The sequence below is a fragment of the Pleurodeles waltl genome, chromosome 11 (assembly GCF_031143425.1).
Source record: "Pleurodeles waltl isolate 20211129_DDA chromosome 11, aPleWal1.hap1.20221129, whole genome shotgun sequence".
NCBI lineage: Eukaryota > Metazoa > Chordata > Amphibia > Caudata > Salamandridae > Pleurodeles > Pleurodeles waltl.
This window is the reverse complement of record NC_090450.1, coordinates 878,327,110-878,354,084: the sequence shown is the minus strand read 5'-3', so window position 1 is coordinate 878,354,084 and position 26,975 is coordinate 878,327,110. Positions and strand designations below refer to the sequence as shown.

Here is a 26,975-nt window from a genome sequence, read left to right as displayed (position 1 = left end):
AAACCCAGAGTGATGCCAGTGCTCAATGTATTAATAAATGCACACAGAGGGCATCTCAGAGATGCCCCCTGTATTTTACCCAATCCTTCAGTGCAGTACTGACTGGTCTGTGCCAGTCTGCCTCTTGGAGACGACTTTCTGACCCCCTGGGGTGAGAGTCTTTGTGCTCTCTGGGGCCAGAAACAAAGCCTGCACTGAGTGGAGGTGCTTCACACCTCCCCCTGCAGGAACTGTAACACCTAGCAGTGAGCCTCAAAAGCTCAGGCTTTGTGTTACAATGCCCCAGGGCACTCCAGCTAGTGCTGTTGCCCACCCTCAGGACACAGCACCTACTTTTGGTGGCAAGTCCGGGGAGATAGTGAGAAAAACAAGGAGGAGTCACCCACTCAGCCAGGTCCACCCCTAAGCTGACCAGAGCTGAAATGATCCCCTCCTTGGAAAATCCTCCATCTTCTTTCAGAGGATTTAGCTCAATAGGGATAGGGATGTGCTCAGTCTTCGATTTTTCTGCAGAAGGTAAGAAGTGAAGGAAGTGTACTGGCTTTGACTGCAGCAGTTGTTAGAGCACACACACAACAACTGGGCCTTTATATGTGACCATTATCCTCAATATTACTCACCCTTCATGCTGACAAACATACACATTGTTCTATGAAAAAACTCTTAACATATGCAGCACGATCCTTTGTTTCTGTAGTGCACACAATCATTTTGCGAAAGTTTCACATCACAGGGTAATCCTGACCCTGAGCACCGCTGGCCAGTCCATGGGAGATCAGGCTTTCTAGGCAAACCAGGAAATCTCAAATATTTTGAGTGTTGCTATAGAAATGCATGTACAAATTGGTGTTTTTAGGCCAATTTACTCTAGAAATTGTGCTGGAAAATGCACGGTGTGGCCCTCTCCCTTTCTAAAAGAATTCTTAGGAAGGTAACACCCCGGACCCTCCTTATAACAACCGTGCTTGCTGCGCTCATACAGGTAAATTCACCATGTGTTCACTTTCACAGTTTACCGGCCGCCTTTGAAAGGTTGGTTTCAAAATTATTTTATGCTCAAGATGGGCCAACGGTGAGAGAGTTTTTACCTTTTCAAATGGAGGTTATTCTGCCTCTTCCATTAGTCTTATCCTTACTTCTAGATGATTAAGAACCAGGAAGCAAGGTCATTCACATCAGGGTGTTCCACACAATTTATAAGGACCATATGTACGAAAGGAATTTGCATCTCTTAACAGACTGTTCGCAATTTCGGGTCATTAAGTAATGAAAAACTCCCTTTCTTAATGTGCAAAAGGCCTATGCAGTGTCACAAAATGCAATTTCTACCCAGTAGAAATTGCAATTTGCGATTCACAAATAGGAAATCGTAAATAGGGATTTCCTATTCTGATTTCCTAACCACATGTACATAGCATTTCCTGTGACTGATCTCAAAAAGGGGAATTAGGAAATGCTATTACCATTGACTTGGATCTGATGGCAACCAGGTGCCATCCTAAAAAATGCACCCAAAATGCATCTGGATCATTCCCAATGGTGCAGCAACGCATGCCACTACCACAAAATAAACAGGTATTTTGCAGGGCTCTTGCCGTAACATAGATATACATATATATATGTTAGGGAAAGGCTGTTTTTAGGGTTAGGGTGGGTGCTCGACTTTTGTTCGCAAGAGTATTATTATTATTTATTTATTTTTAATCTGTTTTTATTTTTCAATGAAAACATTACAAACATACATATAAATTCAACACAATGCAGGTTACAGCAGAGCAGTATGTCACAAACATATAATGATGCGTGAAGGGCGCACAGAGCATGGTATCCTCAGGGAAGACGAAACTGCACCCCTGTCCCATCCTAAATCCCAATAAGCCCCCGTCCCACATCCAGATGAGACCAGACATTTTATAACATAACCAAGCAAGATAGCTAAATTCCACATTTGGTCGTCAAGAGTGCGGAGAGGGAGATCGTGTGTCCCCATCCTGCGCTGTCCCATTGCTACTCACAGAACTTACGTCCTCCTCATCAGTGAACCTTTCCAGCAGAGCGTCCCAAGCAACCTCCTCAGTGAGTGCCCTTTCATCACTACTTGTCATGCGCATATGTTGCTCCTCTGCCGCCCCGCCCTCCAGCAAATCTCCCAGCCAGGCAGAAGTTGCAGTGGTCCGCACACTCAACCAGCCAATCGCTACTCTATGCTTAGCCAATACTAACGCTAACTGTGCCATCCTATAGACCACCCCTCTACCCCGCGGCCTACGCACCACCCCCAGGAGACATGACAACAGAGTCACCTCCAACTCAATCTCCGTAGCCCCGGAGATCGCGGCTACCATCTCCTGCCAGAATGCAAGAACAATGCTAAAGGACCAAGCCATATGCAGAAATGAAGCATTAAGCTCACCACATCGAGGACAACAAGCCCCTCAACCTGGGTCTATCTTATTTAGCTTGCTGGGAGTGATATACGTTCTATGGACAAAGCTGAAATGCAAAAGTTTAAACCTGTGATTGCAGGAGACAGTTCAGACCAAAGATAAGGCCGCATCCCAATCAACATCCTCAATAGGCAGCCCCAAGTCGACTTTCCATGCCTTACGTCCCATGCTAATCACACCCGGTCGATCCTCCCGTAATGCCTTATAGAACTGAGCGACCAAGTGCGTATCCTCACCCCAGTTAAGAAGACCATTCAATACCGAAGAAGCCCTGGGGGCTATCGGGAACCCATCCCAGATTTCGCAGGTTATACTTTCAAGTTTGGCATATTGCAGAAACTGGCCAGAGCCAAACTCAAAGAGCTCCTGAGCATTGGGGAATGAAATAAATTCCCCATTAGGGTACAAACCACCGACCACCTCACAACCACCCAACTGCCAGGCCTCCATTGACATTGTCCTTACTATATCCCGAAACTGAGACAGATCCCATATCTTTAATTCCCTGTCAAAGGGAGCCCTTCAAAGCACCTGTTTAACCATCTGCTCCCTGATCCCGGCAGTAGTTCTCACTAGATAAGGTGCGTCGGGATCAGATCTGCCCCCAGACATGAGAATATGCGCCAAAGTCCGCCCATCTCACATGCCAGTATACAACCTCTTTTCCCAATTATCAGCCTCTGACATCCATTTCGCGGCACACTGCAGCTGCGCTGCATAATAATATCATATGTTGGGGATTGCCAGTCCCCCCCCTCTAGGTCATTCTGCAAGACGGACAGCGCCACCCTACTTCGCCTGCCCGCCAATACTAGGGAGATCAACAGGCTATCCAAGCATCGAAAAAGCTGAGCAGGCAGTGGATACAAGGAGTTCTGTACCAACTAAAGGCACCAGGGCAAAAACACCATCTTTGCGACTGCGGTCCGACACATAAAAGAAAGGGGCAACTTGTTCCAGAAGGTTACCGAGCGCTCCAGACCGGCAACCACCCGCTCAACATTGTTCATTGTACACATAACAGAATTAGCGATTCAGAAACCCAGGTACCTAAAGCACTCAATCTCCAAGCGCAACCCCAGCCCAGGGAGCCCAGCCAGAGGAACCCCAACCAGAGACCGCAGAGGGAACAAAAGTGATTTTTTCATATTGATTTTAAGACTAGATACAGCCCCGAATACCTTCATTCTCTGCAGCAGCTCCGGCACCGACACATGAGGATCCCGCACATATACCAAAGCGTCATCTGCATACATTCGCAAGAGTATTATAAGTGTTTTGGGTTGGTATGGGTTTTTGGGTATATCTAAAAATATTTATATTCATATATTTTTTTTTAAATGGAAAGGGATTATACTTACCTGTTAATTGTTTTTACTTCACAAATGCCTTCATTATGCATGCCTTTACAACTAAAAATTATGATAATGTACGTATCAAGCAGCTGAGTGTAAACCTGTTTCGTATATATATATATATATATATATTCGTCACAAAATTATTTGTTGATTCCAAAGAGGGCCAGGACACCTCTGTATACTGTTCAAATATGTATTCACAGCACTCAAATTAAATCCAATGCGTTTCGGCAATAAGCCTTGATCACAGCCTAAGTTCATTTCCTTGATCAATATTAGATCTGTCCACATTTGCAAGATAGCATCATTAAACCAGACCTCTACAGTTGCTACTCTTCAGTATCCCTTTTGCATTTTTTTCTTTTGGGGCTCTCTCTCCAAGGAAGCCCAGCAGCTGTTGGTATTTCTAAAAAAAATGTCCAAACTCATAGAAGATTGGCCTGTACTTTACTGATGTGAAATTGGGTTAGATGCCATTTAGGCACAACGACGCAGTAAGAAAATGCATGTGCTTAGTATTCCTGTTCAATTGCTCATCTGTTGCCCTTCAGTGTCAACGCTATGACTGATTATATTCCTGTGTAGACTTCTGTCTGCCTGGCGATTGCTTAGAAAGAGGTAGCTTTCAATAAAAGGTTGATTTTGTTGAACAGTAGACCTCTTTAGGAGATCACTAGGCTAAGGTACGTTGGCAATTCATTTGAAACCCAGTAGAAGCAATGTGTCCAGTGAGGATTAAACCATGAACTGGCTTTAATAGAATAGCTTACATCCTCTAAAAATGCATTAAATGGAAAGTGGTGAAATAAAAATCAGGCTCATGAAAGTGGAATTTGATGCTTTACTTCATGGTAGGAGGCCGCACATTATACCTGAATACAATGCAGTGATAGTGTGAATCGGATCTGTTTTCAATTCTGTTGAGAAAAGATCCCAGCTTTTTGATTATTTTATCATTTTTTCTTCGAAATGTTGTCTTTTGGCACACATCTTTGTTTCAATCTTCATTTATTCTCTTTGTCTTTATATCAAAGGCGTTTGCAGATGTGCTTTTATCCTAGAGGTAAGGTTTATTTCCATAGCCTTGGGCTTGCACAAGGTTCACATGTTGGATTTTTCCCACTGGCGAAATTACAGAAAGATTTGCATACTCGTTCAACAGGATGAAAAATAAACTTCTTCCACAAAGGCAATTGAGACTCTGTTCATCATATGAATCCTAGTCCAAATATCATATGCCTCTTAGACAGCAGAGAGGCAGCAACAAACAAATAAGCACTGGCAAAGACAATGGGTCTCACCTTTGGGACCTATTGTCTTGCCTGTGCTTTTTGGCGATGCTGTACAGCATTCGTAAATAGCACACTGCTTTGTGGGGTTTATATATTATGTAGTAGTTAGCATGAAAAATACGTTTTTGTTCAAAGTGCAGCTAACAATTGGCATTGATTGCAATTAGAATGTTTACGTTGTGTTTGCTTTACATGAATACATTGTTGATAAAGCAATGGGCACTAGGGTGGGTAAGTATTTTTATTATATCCTCTGCCTGCAATGTTTGAGAAATGATTATTGATTTCGCACATTTGCCATAATTTGAGGGAGAATGTGCAGGTTTATGTGAGTTTTTTGCCACATAATTTAGATAACTATGCCCCCCTCACCTTACTCCCTAAATTAGTCCTCCATGTCACATGGTCCTGGTAGCCACGACCTTGGTAAAGCTCTGAAGAGAGGTTTGGGGGCTGCCATTATGATGGAACCATATTTCTTGGAGAACCGTGATATGATTTTCATATTTCACTGTTCTTTGTGAAATATGGATTTTTATATGAGTGCATATATATGTGTGTGTGTATTTATATACACACACACACAGTCAGTGTGAAAAAATCAAAGGTTACCGGGATGTTTTTGTTAGAATAAAAACATAGAAATGCACTTAAAAACCCAAAGGTTACAGTGATGTTATAGTTAGGCTCACATGTTATACATACAAAACCATGGAAATTCACCTGTTATCTCAAGTGACTATAATCCCAGCCCTAAGGTAACCATAACTCGAGCCCCCATCATGCACAGTTTTAACATTAAACATTTTACTGCAAATATCACATTGATATTATCAATGATATTATCAATGATGTTATCAAAGATGTCATGAATGCCGTAATTTGTGGGGTAATTAGCAGTGCATGGCGAGGGCGCGAGTTATAGTTACCTTGACTTGGATGGTAGTTTACAAATTGAAAGCTGTAAAACAGTGCCTGGAGCGGTAAAATGCTTTTTGTCATTTTACAAGTCGATGTGGATGGCACTAGCTAATGCTTTGCTGTAAAAATGGCAAAAAGCATTGTCCCTTTCTAGCTTGGCACTGTGCTAATGCTATGCTTAAAAACTTTAATAAGTTGTATATTGTGAAAAGAACACTCACAGATGCTCTTGAATTCTGCAGTGGTAAATATTTAATGCAAGCAATAGCTCCCCACCTGAAGCATTTCAACCGAAGCCTTACTCACTTAGTTCGTTCATTACCCAATACAAAAAATGGTGATAAGACTAGAGAAAGAGAAGTACACAAAATGATTGTGGTGTTTACTAATGTCTAAGCTGCCATATTGAAGTGGGTTGAAAAACACAAATTTCATGTGTGTGCAACATAGTTAATGCTTTTTCTACTGGGAATTTAATAAATAATGATCATAAATCATGATATAATTAACAACAATAATTAAATATTTTAAAACTTACTTGGCAGCCGCCTTATTATAGTTGATTCCCAATATATAAAACAATTATGGCACAATACCTGGTTAATCCAATAAGAGACCTGTTTGATTGATAGCAATCAATGCCTAATTTAATTTCTCATTATGCATAAGCTACATGAATAATTCTCAAGACTGCAAAAAAATAATCACACACAAAATAAATTGGTCTCTTGTACAAATCAAAACCTGTCATTCATCACTCTAGTGAAGGTGCCATAAAGTTTCTGTGCCAAGCGAGAGTCAGGCCACTCTAAATAAGCAAATAATACCCTCAAAACATAGAGCACAAAATACTGAATATACAACACAATCACTCCCTAAGAAATTGCATTACCCGTACGATTTTGAAAGAGGTGACCATGACTGTAACATAAAACTTTGTATGATCTTTGTATCTTTGAGGTCATAACCATTGCCTTTGATGTGCGAGTTATGGTTTGGGCGTGTGTTTTATGAGTTATGGATTGTGGTTCTAACCATAACTTGTGAAGTTCAGTAGTTTTTAGATTTTAATTCATAATCATGATGACTTTAAAAATGGTTTTTAAATTAAGTGAATTTCTGAGGTTTTTAAAGCATAAAGACTAAAGCTAACCATACCCTCACTTTAACCTTTGTTTTTTCCAGGAATTGTAGTTTTATCGTATAGCACAACCAACAGTTCCCTGTGGCCAAGAACCTGTGTAGGTGGCCAACTCTGCTGCATATAGCCTTTAACCTACAGCCAAGCTCAACACCTAACCCACTGTGGGCAGCCAAACCCACTGCACAGGGCCAAAGGCTGTGCACGGCGGAGGTTAGCAGCTATAGTGCACCCATTTTGTTTGAGTTTTTTTCCGTATCCTAAGGCCTCCTGAAGGTTTGCAGTACCTAGGTAGGGTCTAGGATTCACAAATTCCACATTAAACATACTTTTAAAATACTTTTCAAATATTGCTTTTAATGTCAGGGCTTCACTTTGTCCTTCCTCCCTCTCTTCACTGTAGGCCAGTGGCTCAGAGTGACCTCACTCTGCACCTTTATGTTTTTATTTTTCCCATTAAGGTGCTCAGTGGACTGTGCTAGTTAATAGATGCGCAACAGAGATTGTTATGTGACGACCAGCCAATCAAAGTGTGACAGATTCACAAATCTGCAGCTGGAGAAACCTCTGACTAGTTCAATGGTGTGCCTTTGTTCTTTAATTGGATTCAGAAAATCACAGATAATTCTTTAACTAACAGATACCTCTAAACTGTAATTTCTTCATGTACAGGCTGAAACACATTTTAAATGCTAATTTCTGAAAAACTACTGAACAGATTACACCACATCAAGCAACACACTAAAGTTCTACTTACAAGCTGTTGTCAATTTCGGAGACTCAAGAAGCACAAGAAGTCAAAGTGTGCTTCGACTTCTCCTCGTCCATCAGCCGACATGATGAAGGAGCATTGGCGTTCGAGGCACGGCTCTATGGAGCCTATGACTGCGTCCACTTTGTGCCTCCCAACTTTTCCGGGAGCCGGAGCTACCCTCACTCAGATAAAATACTTTTATGAGAACAAGCGCCTCATTTTTAAGTGGGCCAATTCCTCCGAAGCACCTGCGGGCCGAAGGGTGCCGCATCTGGTTCCTCGCCGGCAGCTTCGGCCTCGGCTCCGATGGTGTCCCCATGAATGCAATCAGGAATCCGGAATGGCTCCGGTCATGCCAACGCAACCTTCCTTTGCACCGGTCCCGACACTGATGCCCCTGGTGCCCACTAGCTGGGCCAGCCCCATAAGCTTCCCTGAATCCGACACAGAGCTGGAGTGGAGTCGATTGACGGCAACTCCGGTGCCAACAGGACTCGAATGTCCTACCTCAGTGTCTCAGCTCTATTCTGAAGGGCTAGGCTGCAGGGAAGAATGGGAGGGATTACTGGACCCTTTAGAATACCAGTCAAAAGGTCAGGACATGAATTGGTGTGAGCAACTGGGTGATGCCAGCTCAGACGTCACACCTGGCTGAGAACATCTGGCTTTTTCGGGGGATGTCCTGGCCTCCCTTATGGACTTGCCCTTTTATAACAAATGTGTCTTTGGAGACAAGGCGGACTAAGCGCTGGAGCGCTTTAAGGACTCACGGGCTATGGCCCAGCACTTGGGCCTCTCAGCCACCGCATATCAACCTTAGTCTGCCTTTCACTCCTTTTGTGGCTACGGAAGGGGAGTTCAACTGCACCAGTCCTATCCAGCCACTGCCCTGCGCACGCTTCCCAACCTATGCACGGGCACGGTTCTTACTGACCCCGTGGGTTGGGTAGGCAGCAGCCTTCTACAACCACCACCACACAAACTGCAGCCTCTAAGACCTCCTAATCATGTCCTTCAAGATCATGAGGTCCTGTTGGTGGCAGACTCCGCCATTATCTCCACCACTGGCAGCCCAACATCAAACAGGTGGGTCCTATAGATCATTCAGAGGGGCTACTTCCTTCCCTTCAAATCTACCCCTTCCTCCATACCGCCATACCTTCATCTTATGTCCTTGCTCAGCGAGGAAGTCAAGGCTCTCTTGGCCAAGGGAGCCATAGACAAAATCCCAGGGCCAGAAGTAGGCTGTGGTTAACACTTGTGCTATTTTCTGTTTCCCAAAAAGGACAAGGGTCTGGGAACCCTCAACTACTTCCTCAAAAAAGAGAAATTCAGGTTGCTCACATTGGCTCAGTTCTTCTCTGCCCTGGATCCCGAAGACTGGATAATAGTGTTGGACTTTCAGTACACCTATTTTCACATCCCTGTCCTGCCTGCCCACAGATGTTACTTGCAGTTCACGGTAGACAATGAGTCCTTTCGGCCTTTTCAGCACCCCTTGAGTGTTCACCAAGGTGATGGCACTGGTTGCAGCTCACCTGCAGAGATCAGGGGTTTCAGTCTTTCCCTATCTTGAGGACATGCTGTTGAAGGTGGGTTAGCCTCAGACTGTCGTCTCCCACCTCCAGACTACGGCGAACCTCCTGCATTTACTGGGGTTCACTATAAACATGCCGAAGTCACACCTGACTCCCTCTCAGATGCAACCTTTCATCTGAGCTGTTCTGGACACAGTGCATTTTAAGCTTATTCTCCTGAGCAGCAAGTCTGGGATATTCAGGCTATGATACCAATATTTCGGCCTCTATCCTGGGTTTTGGTGAGACTGACTCTGAGGCTGCCTAGCCTCATGGCCTTCTGCATCTTGCTAGTGACACATGCCAGATGGCATATGCAGGCTCTCAGAGGGACCTGAAATTAAAGTGGGCACCAACATGGTCCAGATCTTGGTAGACCTGCATTGGTGGCTAACGAACTGTGATTGGGTCAAAGCCAGACCCCTCTTTCTTCCCCAACCAGATCTCACAGCAGTGACAGATATATCACTTCTGGGATGAGGCGGTCGCCTGGGGGAGGTTGAGATCAGAAGACTCCGGATTCCACATAAACATGCTAGAGCTCTGTTCAATATGACTGGCATGAAAGCCTTTCTACCCTCCAGAAAGGGAAAACTAGTGCAGGTGTTCATGGACAACACCACCACCATGTGGTACTGCAACAAACAGGGCAGGGTGGAGTCATGGACTCTATGTCAAGAGGCTCTGCAACTCTGGACATGGCTGGAACAGCAGGGCATATGCCTTTTGGTTCAACAACTGGCAGGTTCCCTGAACGGCAGAGCGGACAACTTCAGACATTGATGCCTAGCAGATCATGAATGGTGTCTCCATACGGATGTGACACAAGATTTCTTTCAGCAGTGGGGAGATCCTTGGTTAGATTTGTTTGTCTCCACAGTGAACACACAATGTCAGTAGTTTTGCATGCTGGAGTTTCCAAGGCGGCTCTCTCTAAGAGATGCTTTTTGTCTCGAGTGGAGCTCAGGCCTCCTGTACGCCTTTCCGTCCAAGCCACTCCTACCCATAGTTCTCAAGAAGATCGGACTGGGCCTAAGTTATTCTTGTGGCTCAGGACTGAGCTTGAAGAGTCTGGGATCCCGGGCTTCTGAACATGAGCATCGACCCTCATTCAGGCTGCCCCTTCAGAAGAATCTTCTGTCGCAGCAGCAGGGGAGGGTCCCCCACCCAAACCTGTCATCTTGAGCTGCGACAGTTGACAGCTTTTGACCTTCTTCCTCAAGTATGCAATGTTGTTCCTGCAGCCAGGCGTCCATTCACCAAAACGACATACGGCTGCCGATGGAGTAAATTTGTATCATATTGTACAGACAAGCCTATTGACCCTCTTTCTGCTCCTCTCTCTGATATCCTTCTTTTTATTCTTACCGTTGCCCAGCAGGGCGCTGCTTTTTGGGTACTCTTTTTTAAAAAAAAATATGTTTTTATTTTATTTAACACAAAGAAGAAAAAAGTAAAAGTGATAACATAGTGTGAATATACAAATCAATGTAATGCAATGCGCTTCATGCAGTTTTCCCCTAGATCTTATGGTTACAATAGTTTATCTATATGTAGCAGTGCACGTGGGAACCACAGGGTGTTAAAAAGGATGTTGGCGAGCACGCTGTAAGTGGAACTAGGAAGGGGGAAACTAATTTGGGAGAACTATGTTGTATGAAAAGAATAAAACAAGAAAATTATCAATAGGGTGGGGGAGTATGGGAGGGCCGGGACAGGAGGGGGGCATCGGGGACATCCCGACCGCGGTCACACACCGGGGGGAGCAGCCCAGAGGCACACATTGCCAGTTGAGCACGCGTCCGGGACCTCCAACCCCCCCCGCTCAGAGTATGTCCATTCCTTTTTGTTTGAGCTTAGTGGGTTGTTTAATTTGTGGAGGGTTGTTCTGGGGAAGCAGTAGAAGTTTGGAGTTGACACAGTTTATAGTGTTAGGAGTGTATTTGTATTTTTTTTATATATATTTTTTTTTTGATTTATCTATTGGGGAGATCATGGTGGGCGTGCATCATCTTTGTTTTCGAGTTTTGTGACCAAGGAGTTCCAAGTATTCAGTCCCTTAATCTGGATCCCCTTGGCCAATAGTGATTGCAGTGTGCGAGCCTCGGCTCTGGCCCAACGCAACAATTCTGAGCGCCACAAGTCGATCCCAGGGGCTGCTGGAGCTTTCCAATGCATAGCTATTAGGCATCTGTATATCACCAGCGCCAGGGCTATGCATCTCAGAGGGTGCTTCCGTTTTTTTTGGGAGGGGGCCTATGCCTAGCAAGCATAGTTCCGGAGTGAAAGGGAGCTTAATTGCCGTCCATTCCGACAACAGGGTTATGATATCATCCCAAGTAGTGTGGATCGTTGGACAATCCCAAGTCATATGAAAGAAATTGGCATCGGAATTTGCACACCTATGGCAGACCTGTGATGATTGGGGGAACATACGTGTGATGCGGTGGGGTGATAGGTAAGTTTGATGCACATAATTGAACTGGGTGTAGCGGAATCGTGGGTTGCGAGAGACTTCTTTTACCATGTTCAGTGCTTGGGACCAGGCACGCTGTGTCAGTGGATTAGACAGCACGCCGTCCCATCTTATTTTTGCTTGGTCTTGATTATGCTCAGTTTGAGCGGCGAGGATCTTGTGTATACTGGATACGTTTAGGGGGGGCGGTTATGCTGCCAAGAATATTGTGGAGCGTGGCGCATATCTTAGGATCTAGGCTACCAGAGCACCAGACAGAGCGTAGCACTTGTCGCACTGCTCCATAAATTATGAAACTACCCTAACCTAAATTGTATTTAGTGGAGAGAGCGTTGAATGTTAGGAGGTGGCCTTCGCTGTATAAATCCCCTATGGTGCTTATGCCCTTATCGATCCATCTACCTAGACCCACCTTGGGAGCTATATCTGCCAGTTTCGAGTTAGCTAGTAGTGGGATCCTGGGAGAGTACGACGGAGATTGAGCGTCTGATAGTACGTAGCGGCCCCACAACTGATGTGCTATTTTCAGAAATATATTCTGTGGGTGTTTGGGGTTCTCACGGTTCATTAAGTATTGAAGTACTCCCGTGTTACCCAAGGAGGAGAGGATCTGTTGTGGTTCCGCTTTGTCAGGGCTACCAATCCAGGCGGACGTCCAGTGCAACTGGGCGGCAGCGTAGTATAGATCAAATCTGGGAACACCCATGCCACCCATGGTCAGTGGTTGATGTATTTTGGTTAACGCTACCCGTCGCCTACCATTTCCCCAAATTAATGCCGTCAGGAGGCTATTCAATGGTTTAAAGAATGAGGCTGGTAGTATCAACGGCAGAGCCATGAAGAAATATAGGAGACGGGGAAGGATTATCATTTTGGCAATGGCCACTCTTCCCATAGGTGAGAGCGGGAGAGAGCTCCAGAAGGGCAAGGAGCCTCTGATAGATCTGATCGCTTGTCCTAAATTTCCATCTCTGAGATCTTGTGTATCATGAACTATGTTTATGCTGAGGTATTTAAAGGTGGAGAAGCACCATTTCAATCCTTCTGGATTGGGGGGTGCTCTGTGAGCCTCAGGAACCGGTCGCATGGGAAATATACACGATTTTGACCAGTTCGCCTCCAATCCGGCAAGTGAGCCGAATTCACGCAGAAGTTTCAATAAGGGAGGCAGGGAATCATTATAATTACGGAGAAAGATAAGGGCGTCGTCTGCATATAGGGATACTATACGGTGCGTTTGGTTCTCCTGGATACCCCATAAGGGAGCGACCAACCGTAGGCGGGCCGCCAAGGGTTCGATGGCAAGGGCGAATAATAGTGGGGATAATGGGCATCCTTGTCTGGTTCCCCTTTCGATTTTAAATGGCTGGGAGATTGTGTCACCTGTCTTGACTCGTGCAATAGGGTTAGTGTAGAGCACCCTTACCCATGCAATGTATGCCCGACCGAAGCCCATGTGGTGGAGGGTCTCCATCAGGAAGGGCCAACCAAGCGTATCGAATGCTTTTTCTATGTCTAAGGACACCGCGACACGGGTGTGATCGTTCTTTGGAGAGTTCGCCATTAACCGTAATAAATTTCTGATATTACAATAGGTGCTGCGTCCGGGGATGAAACCGGACTGATCCTGGTGGATCAGGTCCGTCAAGTATGGGAGCAGTCGGTTGGCCAATAGTTCACCTAATAATTTACAGTCTGTGTTCAAGAGCGATAGGGGTCTGTATGAGCGTACATCTAAAGGGTCGCGGCCTGGTTTAGGGAGTACAGCTATTAGAGCTTCCCGACTAGTGTCAGGAAGTTGGCCCCGATCTCTTGCTTCGGATAACATAGTGAGGTATGGGGTTAAAATTTGCGATGAGAACGTGGTGTAATACTCCGGCGGGAGACCATCGCTACCGGGAGCTTTGTTTTGCGCCAATTGCTGCAGTGCCTGTTGTATTTCTAGTGTGTCTATTGGCTTGTCCAGGTCAGCTATTTGTATAGCGGTCAGGCGGTTTATAGTAATGTCTTCGAAGAACTCGTCTAATTTTGTTGTGGAAGGAGGAGGGTGGGCTTTATAGAGTGTGCAATAGTAGTCCCTGAAGGCGCCATTAATGTCCGCCTGGGTGTTCACGATTAGGCCTGTGCCCAGGCGTATGGCGCCTATGGGGGAGCTCTGTGGATTGGATCTTGTGAGCCATGATAGGAGTTTCCCTGGTCTATCACCCTCCGAGTGTGTGCGAGCCATGTGGTGTCGATAGTCGAAAATACTTAGTCGTTTGTCTGTTTCATACCACTTTGTTCTTGCCTCTGAGAGCTCCGCCTGGCTAATCAGGCCACTAGCGAATTTATTTTCGGAGAGGAGGACTTCGGCTTCTAGGGCGCGTAGTTCGTGTATTAATGTTTGCCTAACCCCTACTATCTTAGATATACAGGCGCCCCTTATTACTGCTTTGTGGGCATCCCATTCAATTGCTCTGGATTTCGTTGTCCCGTCATTTTGAGTGAAGTAGGAAGAGAGCTGTGCGGACAAGTCATTTCTAAAAGGCGGGTCCTGCAGCAATTGGGTTTGTAATCGCCATGTAGGAATGCAGGCGCGAGGTCTGCCCCAACTAATATATGCTATTAGTGGGGTGCGGTCTGAGATTACCCTGGCAGAATATTCGATGCTCGTGATTTTATGTGTTAGGTCCGGAGAAGTGAGAATGAGGTCTATGCGGGTATGGAGAAGGTGTACCGGGGAATAGTAGGAGAATTCACGGTCTTGTGGGTGTAAGTGCCTCCAGGTATCTATTAGGTGGCGATCTAACATCCATTTTCGCAGCAGTTGCGAATTTTTGGTGGCTGGGGTAGCGGCGATAGGGGGGTGTGATCTATCCTTGTCTATTTGCGGGACACAATTCATGTCACCGCCCCAGATACATGCTGTGAGTGAGTCGTTAGATATGTGGGAGATGGTATTGTGTAAAAAGTCTCCTTGCCCTACATTCGGGGAGTATAATCCGTTAATCACCAGCCTCTCTCCGTCTAACTGGCCTATAAGATGTATAAACCTGCCATTTTTATCTGTAACACTTCGTTGTACTATGTAAGGGACCCCTGGCGCTATCCACACGAGGACTCCTCTAGCGAAGGATGAATTACCCGAGCCGTACGTCTGTCCCCCCCAGCTCCTCATTAGTCGGGGAATGTCTTCTGAAAGGATGTGTGTCTCTTGGAGGATGGCAATATGGATGCGGTGTCTTTTTAAGTGTGCGTGTATTTTACTGCGTTTTTTTGTACCCGCCATGCCCTTCACATTCCAGGTCATGATGCTATATGTAGGAGATTTATTCATTGTATTGGGAAGGGGCTTGGCGCGTTGAGTTGCTATCCATTTTGCTTGCAATTTGTGCATGTGGTGCGAACGCCCCGCTCCCGCCCAGCGGGCCCCCCCGGCCCAAGGATACTGTGCTAAATGACAAACAAAAAGAATAAGGAAGAGAGAAACAACAATGAACCAAATAGAAAGGATATGTCGGGGGATACCCGAAATGTAACAATTTGGCACAACCGATGCCTAAACAGCAGTCCAAACGGTGCAGTTCCATTCGGAAATTTCACGGTTGAGGGGTGGCGTGGATTGGTATGGGGTGGGCAACACTTGGTCCACCGGCCGGATAGTTCTGTCCCTTTGTACCTGGTGCGGTGGTCCCGCCCGCAGGAGTCGTTTCAGCGTTTAGTCCGCATGTTCGCTGCAGCCCCGGCCCTCACGCAGGATTCGTGCAAACCTCCGACCGAGCACCCCCGATAAGCCGAGGGTCCCAGTGCACCAGTGCCCGATCCGGGAAGAGCGCGGCAGCCGCCCGTAGGATGATATTAAAGTTTGTCGGCAGAACGCGGGGTGAGGTCTGGGCCATTTAGGAGCTGGGAGAGGGGGGAGCCAGATCCATCTCCAGGAGAGCTGCCATCAGAGGTGCAAGCCGTACTTCTGTTGTCAGCTTGTGATCCAGTGAATGTGCTGGTTTCTATTAAGCTTTGCGTCTGATCTGCTTCCATTTGTGATCTCGTCGGCCGAATTATTGTTTTAGTTTTCTTTTTCTTGTTGCGAGCAGGCGTGATCCATTCTTCTGTTGTATCTTTACTATCAGGGGAGACGGCCAGTCCTTTTGCATTGATCCAGGTCCAAGCATCTTCTGGGGTTGAGAACAAGAGAGTTTTTTCACCGTTAGCTACGCGAAGCCGGGCGGGAAACAATAATGAATAAGAGATACTGTGTTCTCGTAGTAGTTGCTTTATTTTTTAAAATGTGGCACGTTTACGTTGGACTTCCATCGTGTAATCCGGATAAGCGGATATGGTGCTGTTCTCTAAGTTAATGGGGTTAGATTTCCGGAAGTGCTGAAGGACCGAATCTCTCACTCTGTAGTTCAAGAAGCGGGCTATCAGTGGGCGCGGTGGAGCGCCGGGTCGCGGGGGTCTGCCCGGAATTCTGTTTATGGTGCTTTGAATGTTCATTATGTCTGTTAGCCATTTCTCAATGAAGTCCTCGGCTGTTGGAAGTTCCATGCGCTCCGGGATGCCGATAAATCTTATATTGCGCCTTGATCGACCCTCCGCCTCTTCAGTTTTACGTTGCAGCTGTTCTAGTTCTGTTTCCAGGTGTTGGATTTTGCTTTTCATAGTTGTCACTTCTGGTTGAGTTTGTTCTAATGAGAGTTCTGTGGATTGCACTCTATCTTTTAATTTACGGTGGTCTGCGCGTAACTGTGAGACTTCCAGAGCGGCGGCATCTATTTTACTTTCCAGCGATGTTTTCGTCTCCAGTATTGCTTGCATGAGTTTGTCGAATTGGAGGGAGTGCGTTTGTAGTGTCTCGCTCAACTGGAGCAACGTGGGCTCTTGTGTGATTGATCGTCCAGCGATGAGGGGAGGAGCTCCTTCGGATGGGGCCTCCAACTTGGGGTGTTTGGGTTTGACCATGGTTTGATCTGTGTTGCTGGGGAGTATAGCTTGAGGAGGTTTCTTGAGGAGGACCTGTTGGGGCTGTACGGGAGTCTTGTCCGACCTGGTAGCCGCTGGGTTGCTGGCAATACAGGATGGCCACAGGTGGTGTGGTCCTGCTGCAGGGCCCTGTCTGCTTCCGTGCAAGTAGAATCTGTATCATTTCTATCGGTGTTGAACTTGGGGCCAAAGGGCCCGAGTCCCAGGGGAGAGATGTGCCCTTAACTGGCTGTTTTGTAGAATATCCCTTGCAGTGAGACTGCAACTTCGCCCTCCTCCACTGTACAGCAGTTGGTTTTTCCACCTCTTTTTATTTATTTGTTTATTTATTTATTTATTTATTTTATTTTATTTTTTTCACTCTTTTAACCACACCCTTTTTTTGAAATTTTGGGTTCCCTTGTACGAGCCCCTCTCTGAGAGTGCAGCTGCTAGAGTTCGCTGTGGCTCCGATTCCAGGGCGCCAAGTCTCTTTCAGCTGGGGGGAAGAGGCAGGAAGGCACCGGCAAAGAATCGCGGCCTCTCTTCCTGGCCGTCCGCTCTTCGAGTCTAATCAGCCTGGGGAGAGGGGCTCCAAATATTCAGGCCGCTCCGACGGCACCAGCAACCAAAGTCGGCATCTCACTCAGGCGCTCGTCCGCAGATCACCGGGCCCGATCCTGTCTGCCCGGTCCCGCGAGCCCACAGCCCCCGGCCCCAGGGGCGTCGTCGAGACTGCAGCTCCGCTCGCCGGTCGCGCACAGGAGCCCAGAGCGCGACCGGACCACCGTCGGCCCACGGGGCGAAAGGCGCCCCAGCAAAGGCACCCCAGCAATACCCGGCCAGGTGGCACACGAACCTCCAGTGAGCCGCCGGGCGTCAGGGCCCCGGGGCAAACCAGCGCGAGCCGCAGGAAGGCCTGCCACACAACGGGGCTGGGGCCGCAGACACGCTCAGATCCCCGATCCGGGCCAGGGCCACCGCCGAGGTGGTCCAATCGGTTATTTAGGGTGCGGGACTTACCCCAGTTGTTGTGGGGGAGCCCCGGTTGTTCATGGCTATATAGGGATCAGGATTATTATGCAGAAAGGCGGACCGTGAGCGGAGCTCCAAGCTCAAGCGTCCGCTCCGGCCGCCATCTTGACCACGCCCCTGCTTTTTGGGTACTCTTAAGGGTTATCTTTCTGCCTTGTCTGCCTTCTTGTGGCTGCCTTAGCAACCCTCTTTATGTAAATCCCCCATTGTAAATACATTTATGAAGGGTCTTGTACATATGTTTCCCCATTCTCCTTTTCTTATGCCTCAGTGAGACCCTAATTTTGTCCTTACGTTCTTGATGTGTGCTCCTTTCGAGCCACTTCATAATTGTCCCCTCTGGCTACTCATGATCAAAACAGCATTTCTTGTGGCAATTACATCTGCCCAGAGGGTGAGTGAGCTGCCGGCTTGATCATCCAAGCTTCCCTACTTGTCTGTTTTCCCAGACAAACTGGTGCTTCATACTAGGGCCTCTTTCCTACCAAAAGTGGTAGCACCATTTCATGTGGACCAATAGGTCACCCTGCCTACCTTTTATGCTCCTCCACATCCCTATAAAGAAGAGGAGTGACTCCACTGTCTGGACCCAAAAAGAGCATTGTCATTCTATCTTGATCACACAAAAGAGTGCAATCAAAAGAGTTCCAGGTGGACGATCAACTCTTCCTGGGCATGTTGGTGTGAAGAAAGGTCAGGCAGCGCAGAAATGGACCATCTCCCAATGGGTCATTCTCTGCATCAAAATTTGCTATACACTGGCCAAGAAGCAACTCCCTGAGGGCTTGCAGGCTCATTCTACCAGAGCCAAGCTGCTATCACTGCGTTAGCATGTGGGGTCCCAGTCCTGGACATGAGCCAGGCAGCAACATGTAAATTCATGCACTCATTTACCAAATATTACTGCCTATACAATCAGGTCTGCAGGGATGGGCATTTTGACAGTTCAGTCCTACAGGACCCCCTGGTTTAAATTTGTCTGCAGTCCCTCCACCAGCGATGGTATTGCTTGGGTATCAATTCTAAGGTACGGAATCTGCAGCTAGAATTATCCATCAAATGAACATGTTACTTACCTTTGGTAACCCCTTATCTGGTAGAGACAATATCTAGCCACAGATTCCTTACCGACCCACCCATCCTCCCAGCTCTACGGAAAGATTTCTATGATTAGGATGATCCCTTTCAGGTCCCTAGTCTGGACATGAAGTGTCAGTGCACTTTATGGCTCCGCATTCCTGGTGTGGAAAGTTGTGAAAAGTAACTGATGTCAGTGTGCCGAGGTGGTGCCTGTATAGGTGACTCAGATGTCAGTTCTGGTGCGGATGCCATGGACTGTGCCGTGCGGAGCTGATCAATGTCACTTACTGGCATGCAGAGGTACTGCTCACAAAAAACTTCTGGATCCAGTCTGGCGCCTGGGGAAATTTAGAGGTAAGGAATGGATGCAACAATCTTCTTTCTTTAGGATTTAGAAAAGTGCTCTTGCACCAACAATGGATGCAGGATGACAGTGTTTGATGCCAGGTGTCAAGAGCAAATCTTTGATAAGATGATCTTTACTGATTGTTTGGATTTTTTCATTTGGATACTATTTTCATTGAGAATCTAATCACTATTATAATTGGAGCAGCAGAAGGAATGGGTCTGATAGACTTGTGTATATGTGGGATCTTTAGTGATATCAGCATAGAAATGTGCTGGCTACTTGTAGTTATCCATGTTAGTTTAGTGAGGTGTGTCTGGATCTGAACCAACAGGAATAACATTGTGACACCAATCACCGGCATCCGTGCTCACTGCCAGTGAAGAAGGAAGAAGGCATATTGAAACCTACCTGACTGACCACAGCACAATGCAGCAAGGCAGCAGAATTTCACTTTAATGTACATTTCACTACAGTTTACCATTCTTCTTACGTGGAGTCCACATTGAGCATGTTTACAGATGAACTGAAAAGAGCACCCTTTCCCTGATGAAGGACTAGGTGTCCGAAATAAATTTGGGCTTTCTTTCATAATGATGAGCAATTTCAGATTTAAGAATCTGAATACTCGTTATGCACAATAGAAAATAATGATATCGTGAAGCTGTGTGAATAGAACACTGCTCGATGAACAAATCAGTAGCTCTTGTATTTAACAAGTTATTTCTTATTGAATGAGCTCTGCAAGTTGTTACAATTCTCAACTGTGAGTACTGCAGACTATGGGGGTGATTCTGACCCCGGCGTTCCTTGACCGCCGGGGCCAGGGTTGGCGGGAGCACCGCCAACAGGCTGGCGGTGCCCCGCAGGGCATTCTGACTGCGGCGGTTTGGCCGCGGTCAGAAGAGGAAAACCGGCGGTCTCCCGCCGGTTTTCCGCTGCCCAGATGAATCTCCATGAGGGATTCAGACACCCCATACCGCCATCCTGTTCCTGGCGGTTCGCCCGCCAGGAACAGGATGGCGGTATGGGGTGTCGTGGGGCCCCTGGGGGCCCCTGCAGTGCCCATGCCAATGGCATGGGCACTGCAGGGGCCCCCGTAAGCGGGCCCCACTTTGAATTTCACTGTCTGCATTGCAGACAGTGAAATTTGCGACGGGTGCAACTGCACCCGTCGCACCTTCCCACTCCGCCGGCTCCATTCGGAGCCGGCTTCCTCGTGGGAAGGGTGTTTCCCACTGGGCTGGCGGGCGGCCTTTTGGCGGTCGCCCGCCAGCCCAGTGGGAAACCCAGAATCACCGCAGCGGTCTAATGACCGCGGAGCGGTGTTCTGGAGGGGGGAACTCTGGCGGGCGGCCTCCGCCGCCCGTCAGAGTTAGAATGACCCCCTATATTGTCTGATGACATCTAGCACATACATTATATTGGCAATTTCCCATATATGTTGTTTAGATTTATATCTATGTTAAGTTATTTGTATAGCACTGAATTCCACTATGGAGACCACATTCTTTTTTTGTGTTGACTTTTGCATTCTTATACAGTTAATATGGGTCAGAATGGCTTTTACTGATGTGAATATTTGGAGGGCTGCTTGCAGATTTCCAGGGGAAAACGAATTGAACAAGGTGCTTTAAAATGTGGTCACACATGGGTGGTAGATTTGAAGTTGCAGAGGATTTAAAATTGAGTGTGTCTTGCAAGGTGGTTTAACATCGATGGAGTGATGTTTTAACTTTTTTGTTTGTGGCCTTGCAAGTTAGATCGCTGTGTGACTACCCATGAGGAGCTTAAAGGTGATATAAGCTTTAGTTTTTAGCCAATCACTGAATTGAGTATTGGTGTCCTCTCCATTGCTTGAGGGCCGACTGAGACTTCACTCTTTAGATGAACTAGTAGTGCTTTTTCTTTAGTATAAAGTGTGTGCTTCCAATAGTAAGGGTTGAATGTGTCTTACTACCTTGTTACTGCAGGAGCATAGTTCTGTGATATTGTGATGATCCATGGTCTTGAAGATGTTATGGGTCTATATAGTAATTGCTGATTTCATTACCAATAAAGTTTTGGCTTTGTAGGTTGTGGCGATTTTGTCACCAGGGAGAGTGATGGATAATCAAGTGAGTAGACTGTCTACAGCTGGTGTCTGGAAACAGTTAGTTACTAGTTGCCACATAAAACGTTGAGTGATTTCTACACCTAATGCAAATGCAAACGTAAAAAAAGTAGGCTGTAAATAAATTAGTTCCATGAATCACACAATTGTGACTACAGATACATTCATACACAATATATATTTGGCTTGAAAGAAGTATTATTTTGTATTAATTATGTAGTGTAGTTTCTTTGACTTTAGTAAATGCCTGCAATTATGTGATTCTATCTGTCACAGGCTATAGCATGTGAAATCAACCATTACACAATTAATTAAGCATTTGTATCAAGAGTATTCAAAATTGATTTTCCTTCTCGTGTTTCTCTCTATAGACTTACATTGGAACTCTTTTAGTGTCCGTAAATCCATACAAGGATTTTGGCTTATACACACAAAATCAAATGGAGCTTTATCATGGGGTAAATTTCTTCGAACTGCCACCACACATGTAAGTACATAATTGGACCTATGTCCAACTAACAGTAGTAAAACGATTCCTATGTAAAACTTTAATATAAAACATCTTGCTATTTTGCTTTCTGCAAATGTATATTTGTATTGAAAAGATCGGCAAAAGTGAACACCTGAGATAATCTTCACAATGTGCATACACAAAATGTAACTTCAGATTAAGGGCTTAATATAAGAAATTTCCATTTGCAAAAAGAAGTCGAAAATTGTACATCATCCTATTGGAAATGCAAAGGGATTTTATTCTAACAGGTCCATTCACAAAATTCCAAATTGAAGTGGGCTGGAATCCAACCTACTTAGTATTCCGCAGGAGGTTCATAAACTGTGACTCACTGTAATTGGATGCAATCATAGGGATAGTGGCGTGCTGGAGTCATCAGACAACCATGTCTGTGATAGCATTGTAAATAGGGTAACCTTTTTTAAGTTTAGAAGGTTTCTCTTTATAAAATGAGGCTGTTATTAAAATAAAAAGATTTTGTTGTTTGTTTGAACGTTGGCACTGGTCTTGTGGACCACTGCCTACTCCCCAACAAACTTTTTTTTTAACATTCCCAAAGAGACACCTTTCCCATTTGTGAATGCATTGACACCACCTTTGAGGTGCCAGTAAAATTTCAGTGCTCTACACCTGCATTTTGTTTGCACAACATTGATACATACCCTAACAAATCTTTGGAAGGGAGGCCCTAAAGACACCACTTCAAAATAGCATTTTGTCATAGTTTTCTAAACCCACTTTGCAATTCATATATAACAAAATGCCATTTTGCTTTCACAAAGCTTGTGATTTTGCTTAATACAGGCTTTGCCACCAGATTTCATTTGTATTATCTATATGGTAACCAATAATTTGCAGAAAGATCTAGGTGTTGATTAACAGTATTTCAGAAATTCTGAGTTGAGAAGAAACAAGTGTGCCCGAATCATGATTTTGAGGTGTGCTGTAATGCAGCACCTTCAGGGCTTCCAGCTGACCCATTTCATAAGGTAGAACATGGCAGAATATGTAGGTGAAAACAGTCCTAAATTTGAAATTATATATGAACACCATCCACTCCAGCTCACCATCCAACCCCTGCCCTCACCACATCTTTAACAAAGTGATCTCCGTCATCGCACCCCAACTCCGGAAGATCATCAACAGTTCCTTCAAGACCGCCACCTTCCCGGAGAGCTAGAAACACGCCGAGATCAACGCCCTCCTCAAGAAACTCAAGGCAGACCCAAAGGACCTCAAGAACTTTCAGCCCATCTCCCTGCTCCCCTTCCCAGCAAATGTCATCGAGAAAATTGTCAACAAACAACTGACCCGTTTCCTAGAGGAGAACAAAACTCTGGACCCGTCCCAAACCGGATTCCGCAGGAATCACAGCACCAAAACTGCCCTCATCACTGCTACTGACGATATCAGGACCATACTTGACAACGGCGAAACCGCAGCCCTTATCATCCTGGACCTCTTGGCCACGTTCGACACTGTCTGCCACTACACCCTACGCACACGCCTCAACAACGCAGGGATCCGCGACAGTGTCCTGGACTGGATCACCTCCTTCCCCACCGGCACAACTCAGAGAGTCTACCTCCCTCCATTCCACTCTGAAGCCACCAAAATAATCTGCGGCGTACCCAAGGGATCGTCCCTCAGCCCAACCCTCTTTAACGTCTACATGGCACCGCTCGCAAACATTGCCCGAGCTCACAACCTCAACATCGTCTCTTACGCCGGTGACACCGAGCTGATCCTCTCCCTCACCAAGGACCCTGCCACCGCCAAAACCAACCTCCACGAAGGAATGAAGGCCATTGCCGAATGGATGAAGAACCTGCCTGAAACTGAATTCTGGCAAAACTGAGGTCCTGATCCTCGGCTCCACCCCCTCCACATGGGACAACTCCTGGTGGCCTGCCACACTGGGAAACGCACTGACACCCACCAACCATGCACGCAACCTGGGATTCATTCTGGACTCATTTTTATCAATGGCCCAGCAAGTCAACGCCGTCTCTTCCTCCTGCTTCAACACCCTCTGCATGCTTTGGAAGATCTACAAATGGATCCCCAATGAAACCAGAAGGACGGCCACCCAAGCCCTTGTTAGCAGCAAACTGGACTACGGCAACGCCCTCTACACAGGAACCACGTTCAAGCTCCAGAAAAAACTGCAATGCATACAGAACGCCTCCGCCCGCCTCATCCTAGAATCCTCCGCCACAGCCACATCACAGCCCACCTGAGAGTCCTGCACTGGCTCCCCGTCAACAAGAGAATCACGTTCAAACTCCTCACCCATGCTCACAAGGCACTGCACAACACCGGACCAGAATACCTCAACAGACGGCTCTCCTACACCCCGACCTGACAGCTTTGCTCGCTGACCTTGCCCTCGCCACCATCCCACGCATCCACAGAACGACCACTGGAGGCAGATCGATCTCCCACCTTGCCGCCAAGACGTGGAACACTCTTCCCACCCACCTGTGACAGACACAGGATCTACTTTCCTTCAGGAGACACCTCAAGACTTGGCTGTTTGTGTTCGATCAGTAGCAGCCCCCCCATCAGCACCTTGATACCCTCACGGGTGAGTAGTGAGCTTTACAAATGCTTTGATTGATTGATTGATTATGGAATTCGGTGTGGAAACTCCAGTTTACATGGAAATTACCTATGCCTCATGGGACAGACTGTAACAGTGATGTAATTCTTGTGCTGATGTGGAATTCCCAGATTAGAGAAGACCTGGTTCTAGCTCTCCAATCTCACACCACAAAGTTCAGCAAAGTTTTTTTGCTGAATATATGATCACTCATCTCATCCATTTGCAACAACCCTAGTTTAACTCCAACATTAGCTAATAATATTTATGTGATTTGGCAAATGTATTGCAAATTCACGTTTTAAAATCCCTGAGACATCTGGACAGTGTTGGCAAAATTTTAGAAGAAACAAACTCAATTAAGCACAGCATCTCTAAACTTTATAAAACGATTATTAAACAATTGGTAAGTTAGATTGGAACTTTTACTAGAAGACGCTGTGAAAGAAAGCAAGAAACAAGCAATTCATATCAGGATCACCTGTATATACATACTGAAAGAGTAGCATGCAAACTATTTCTCAATTGATATCCTCCACCCTTGAGTCTTTAGAGTATGTTTGATAATGCCTTAGAGAAATGGTGGTGGGAATGTAAAAGCATGTCAAAATTATATACACGTCTGTTGGGAATGCACTGACATTCAGATTTACTGACAAGAAACTATCTGAAGGCAGATGGCAACACAAAAGTAATAATAAGTGGAAATTATTGAGCTAACGGCACAACACACACAATCTACAATACAATGCAAGAAAGTGCTACTTACAAAATATATCAGTGAATATGTAGTACTAGCAAAAAAATTCCACCCATCACAATTTTATTGTATCTGTGAGTGTTTCAGAGCGAGAGGGCATGCCCAAAGCAGGAAGCCTGAGTTTCTTAGACCCAGTTATTAATGCGACCCACAGAGAATACGGAAGAATATTTTACCGATGACTGTTCTTTTGAAGTCCCTCCACAATATATTTGCCTTTAAAGGAAGCCATCCTACTTTTCTAGGTTAGACGCATTAAGTGACACACTATTGTTTTCTTTTAGTGGTTTCCTACATCTCTAACCATGCAGGCAAAGCCAAGCTGCAAAAAGTACATCTGCACGTCGTCTTTATAACCCATAAGAGACAAATGATCCCAAGGTCTTCTTATGCCTGCATCAAGCTGCTCAAGGAGTTCCCTAAGTCCTGAGGGCCTGTGGAATCATGTTGATATTGTTACATCACAGAAGGATTTTGAAAAAAACACTTTTTGTTGGGGTGATTTCATGACAGTCAACAACATTTAATTGTTCATTAATTATCAAAGAAGAGCAAAATGCAACTATAGACACTGTTTGTCTCTGCAAAAGGACTAGTTGCCTCGCATTTAGTAGTTATTTATGTACCTATGTCATACTCTGCGTGATTTGGACTATCTGATGAAATCGATGGAAATATATAAAGTAATATTTTGTCTCTGCATATGATTTTAACCTGTAGCTATGCCATAGCAGACAATGCCTACCGGGTGATGTGCACTGAACGCAATAACCATTTCATCCTGATCTCTGGGGAGAGTGGAGCTGGAAAAACAGAGACATCAAAGAAGATTCTCCAGTACCTGGCAATGGTCTGTCCTACCACACAGAAACTTCAAGTGGTCAGGGATCGTCTTCTCCTATCCAATCCAGTTTTGGAGGTAACTGATGATGTGCGAGACATAATAGTACCAGAAGACAGTTTCTAATGCTGAAATGCAATAGCTAGTGTGAACTGTCTACATGTTCTTGTCACCTAGTTTCTTCGAGTTTAGAACTACATCTAATATGTCCACAATTTACAATTAGTGCTCTTTATTTCTGTGTTTCAAGTGGCATCATTTATAGACTTAGATAGTTATCCAATGGAAACATAAAGTCGTGTGTGCATTTTTAAAATGTTTGTAGTGAATAGGTGCATGGAATGGCAGATTGTTTATTCTGAATTTATGATAGTTTAGATAGAGGTGCATGAGGCCACGCACATTGTTATATAAAAACAAATTGATTGTAGAGTTGCTGAGTTCATTGTTTTTAGAGCAAGACTTATTTCGTATTGTGCATAACAGCTGACAGTGGCTACACAGATTACTCTTCATCGTATTCACTTCTATGTCCTGGTGCTCTTCCTCCCTCAGCTCGTTAGAGAGTAACTGGAATGCTGTTTAATAACCATTGGTTTGATGGCAGGATGCATGTTTTAATATATATTTAAGCCAAGCCCTGTACAATGGTCCAATGGCCATCCCTAGCTTTTTTCTACCTCGTTGTGTATGTTGGAAACTGCTTCTTACAGACTTACTTGATTTCCTAAGGAATCCTCAACGCCGTTTTTCTCCCAAACGTTTTGCTATTTCACA

The 26,975-nt window shown here is 45.6% G+C and overlaps 1 protein-coding gene across 1 annotated transcript in view; it reads left to right on the top strand.

Annotated features, from left to right (window-relative positions):
* Positions 1–26,975, top strand: part of MYO1H (myosin IH) — a 570,182-nt gene that overhangs the window by 16,352 nt on the left and 526,855 nt on the right. Inside the window, exons 2-3 of the mRNA XM_069212716.1 lie at positions 21,853–21,968; positions 26,078–26,276. Coding sequence (XP_069068817.1) covers positions 21,853–21,968; positions 26,078–26,276 — 315 coding nt within the window. The remainder of the gene's footprint in view (positions 1–21,852; positions 21,969–26,077; positions 26,277–26,975) is intronic.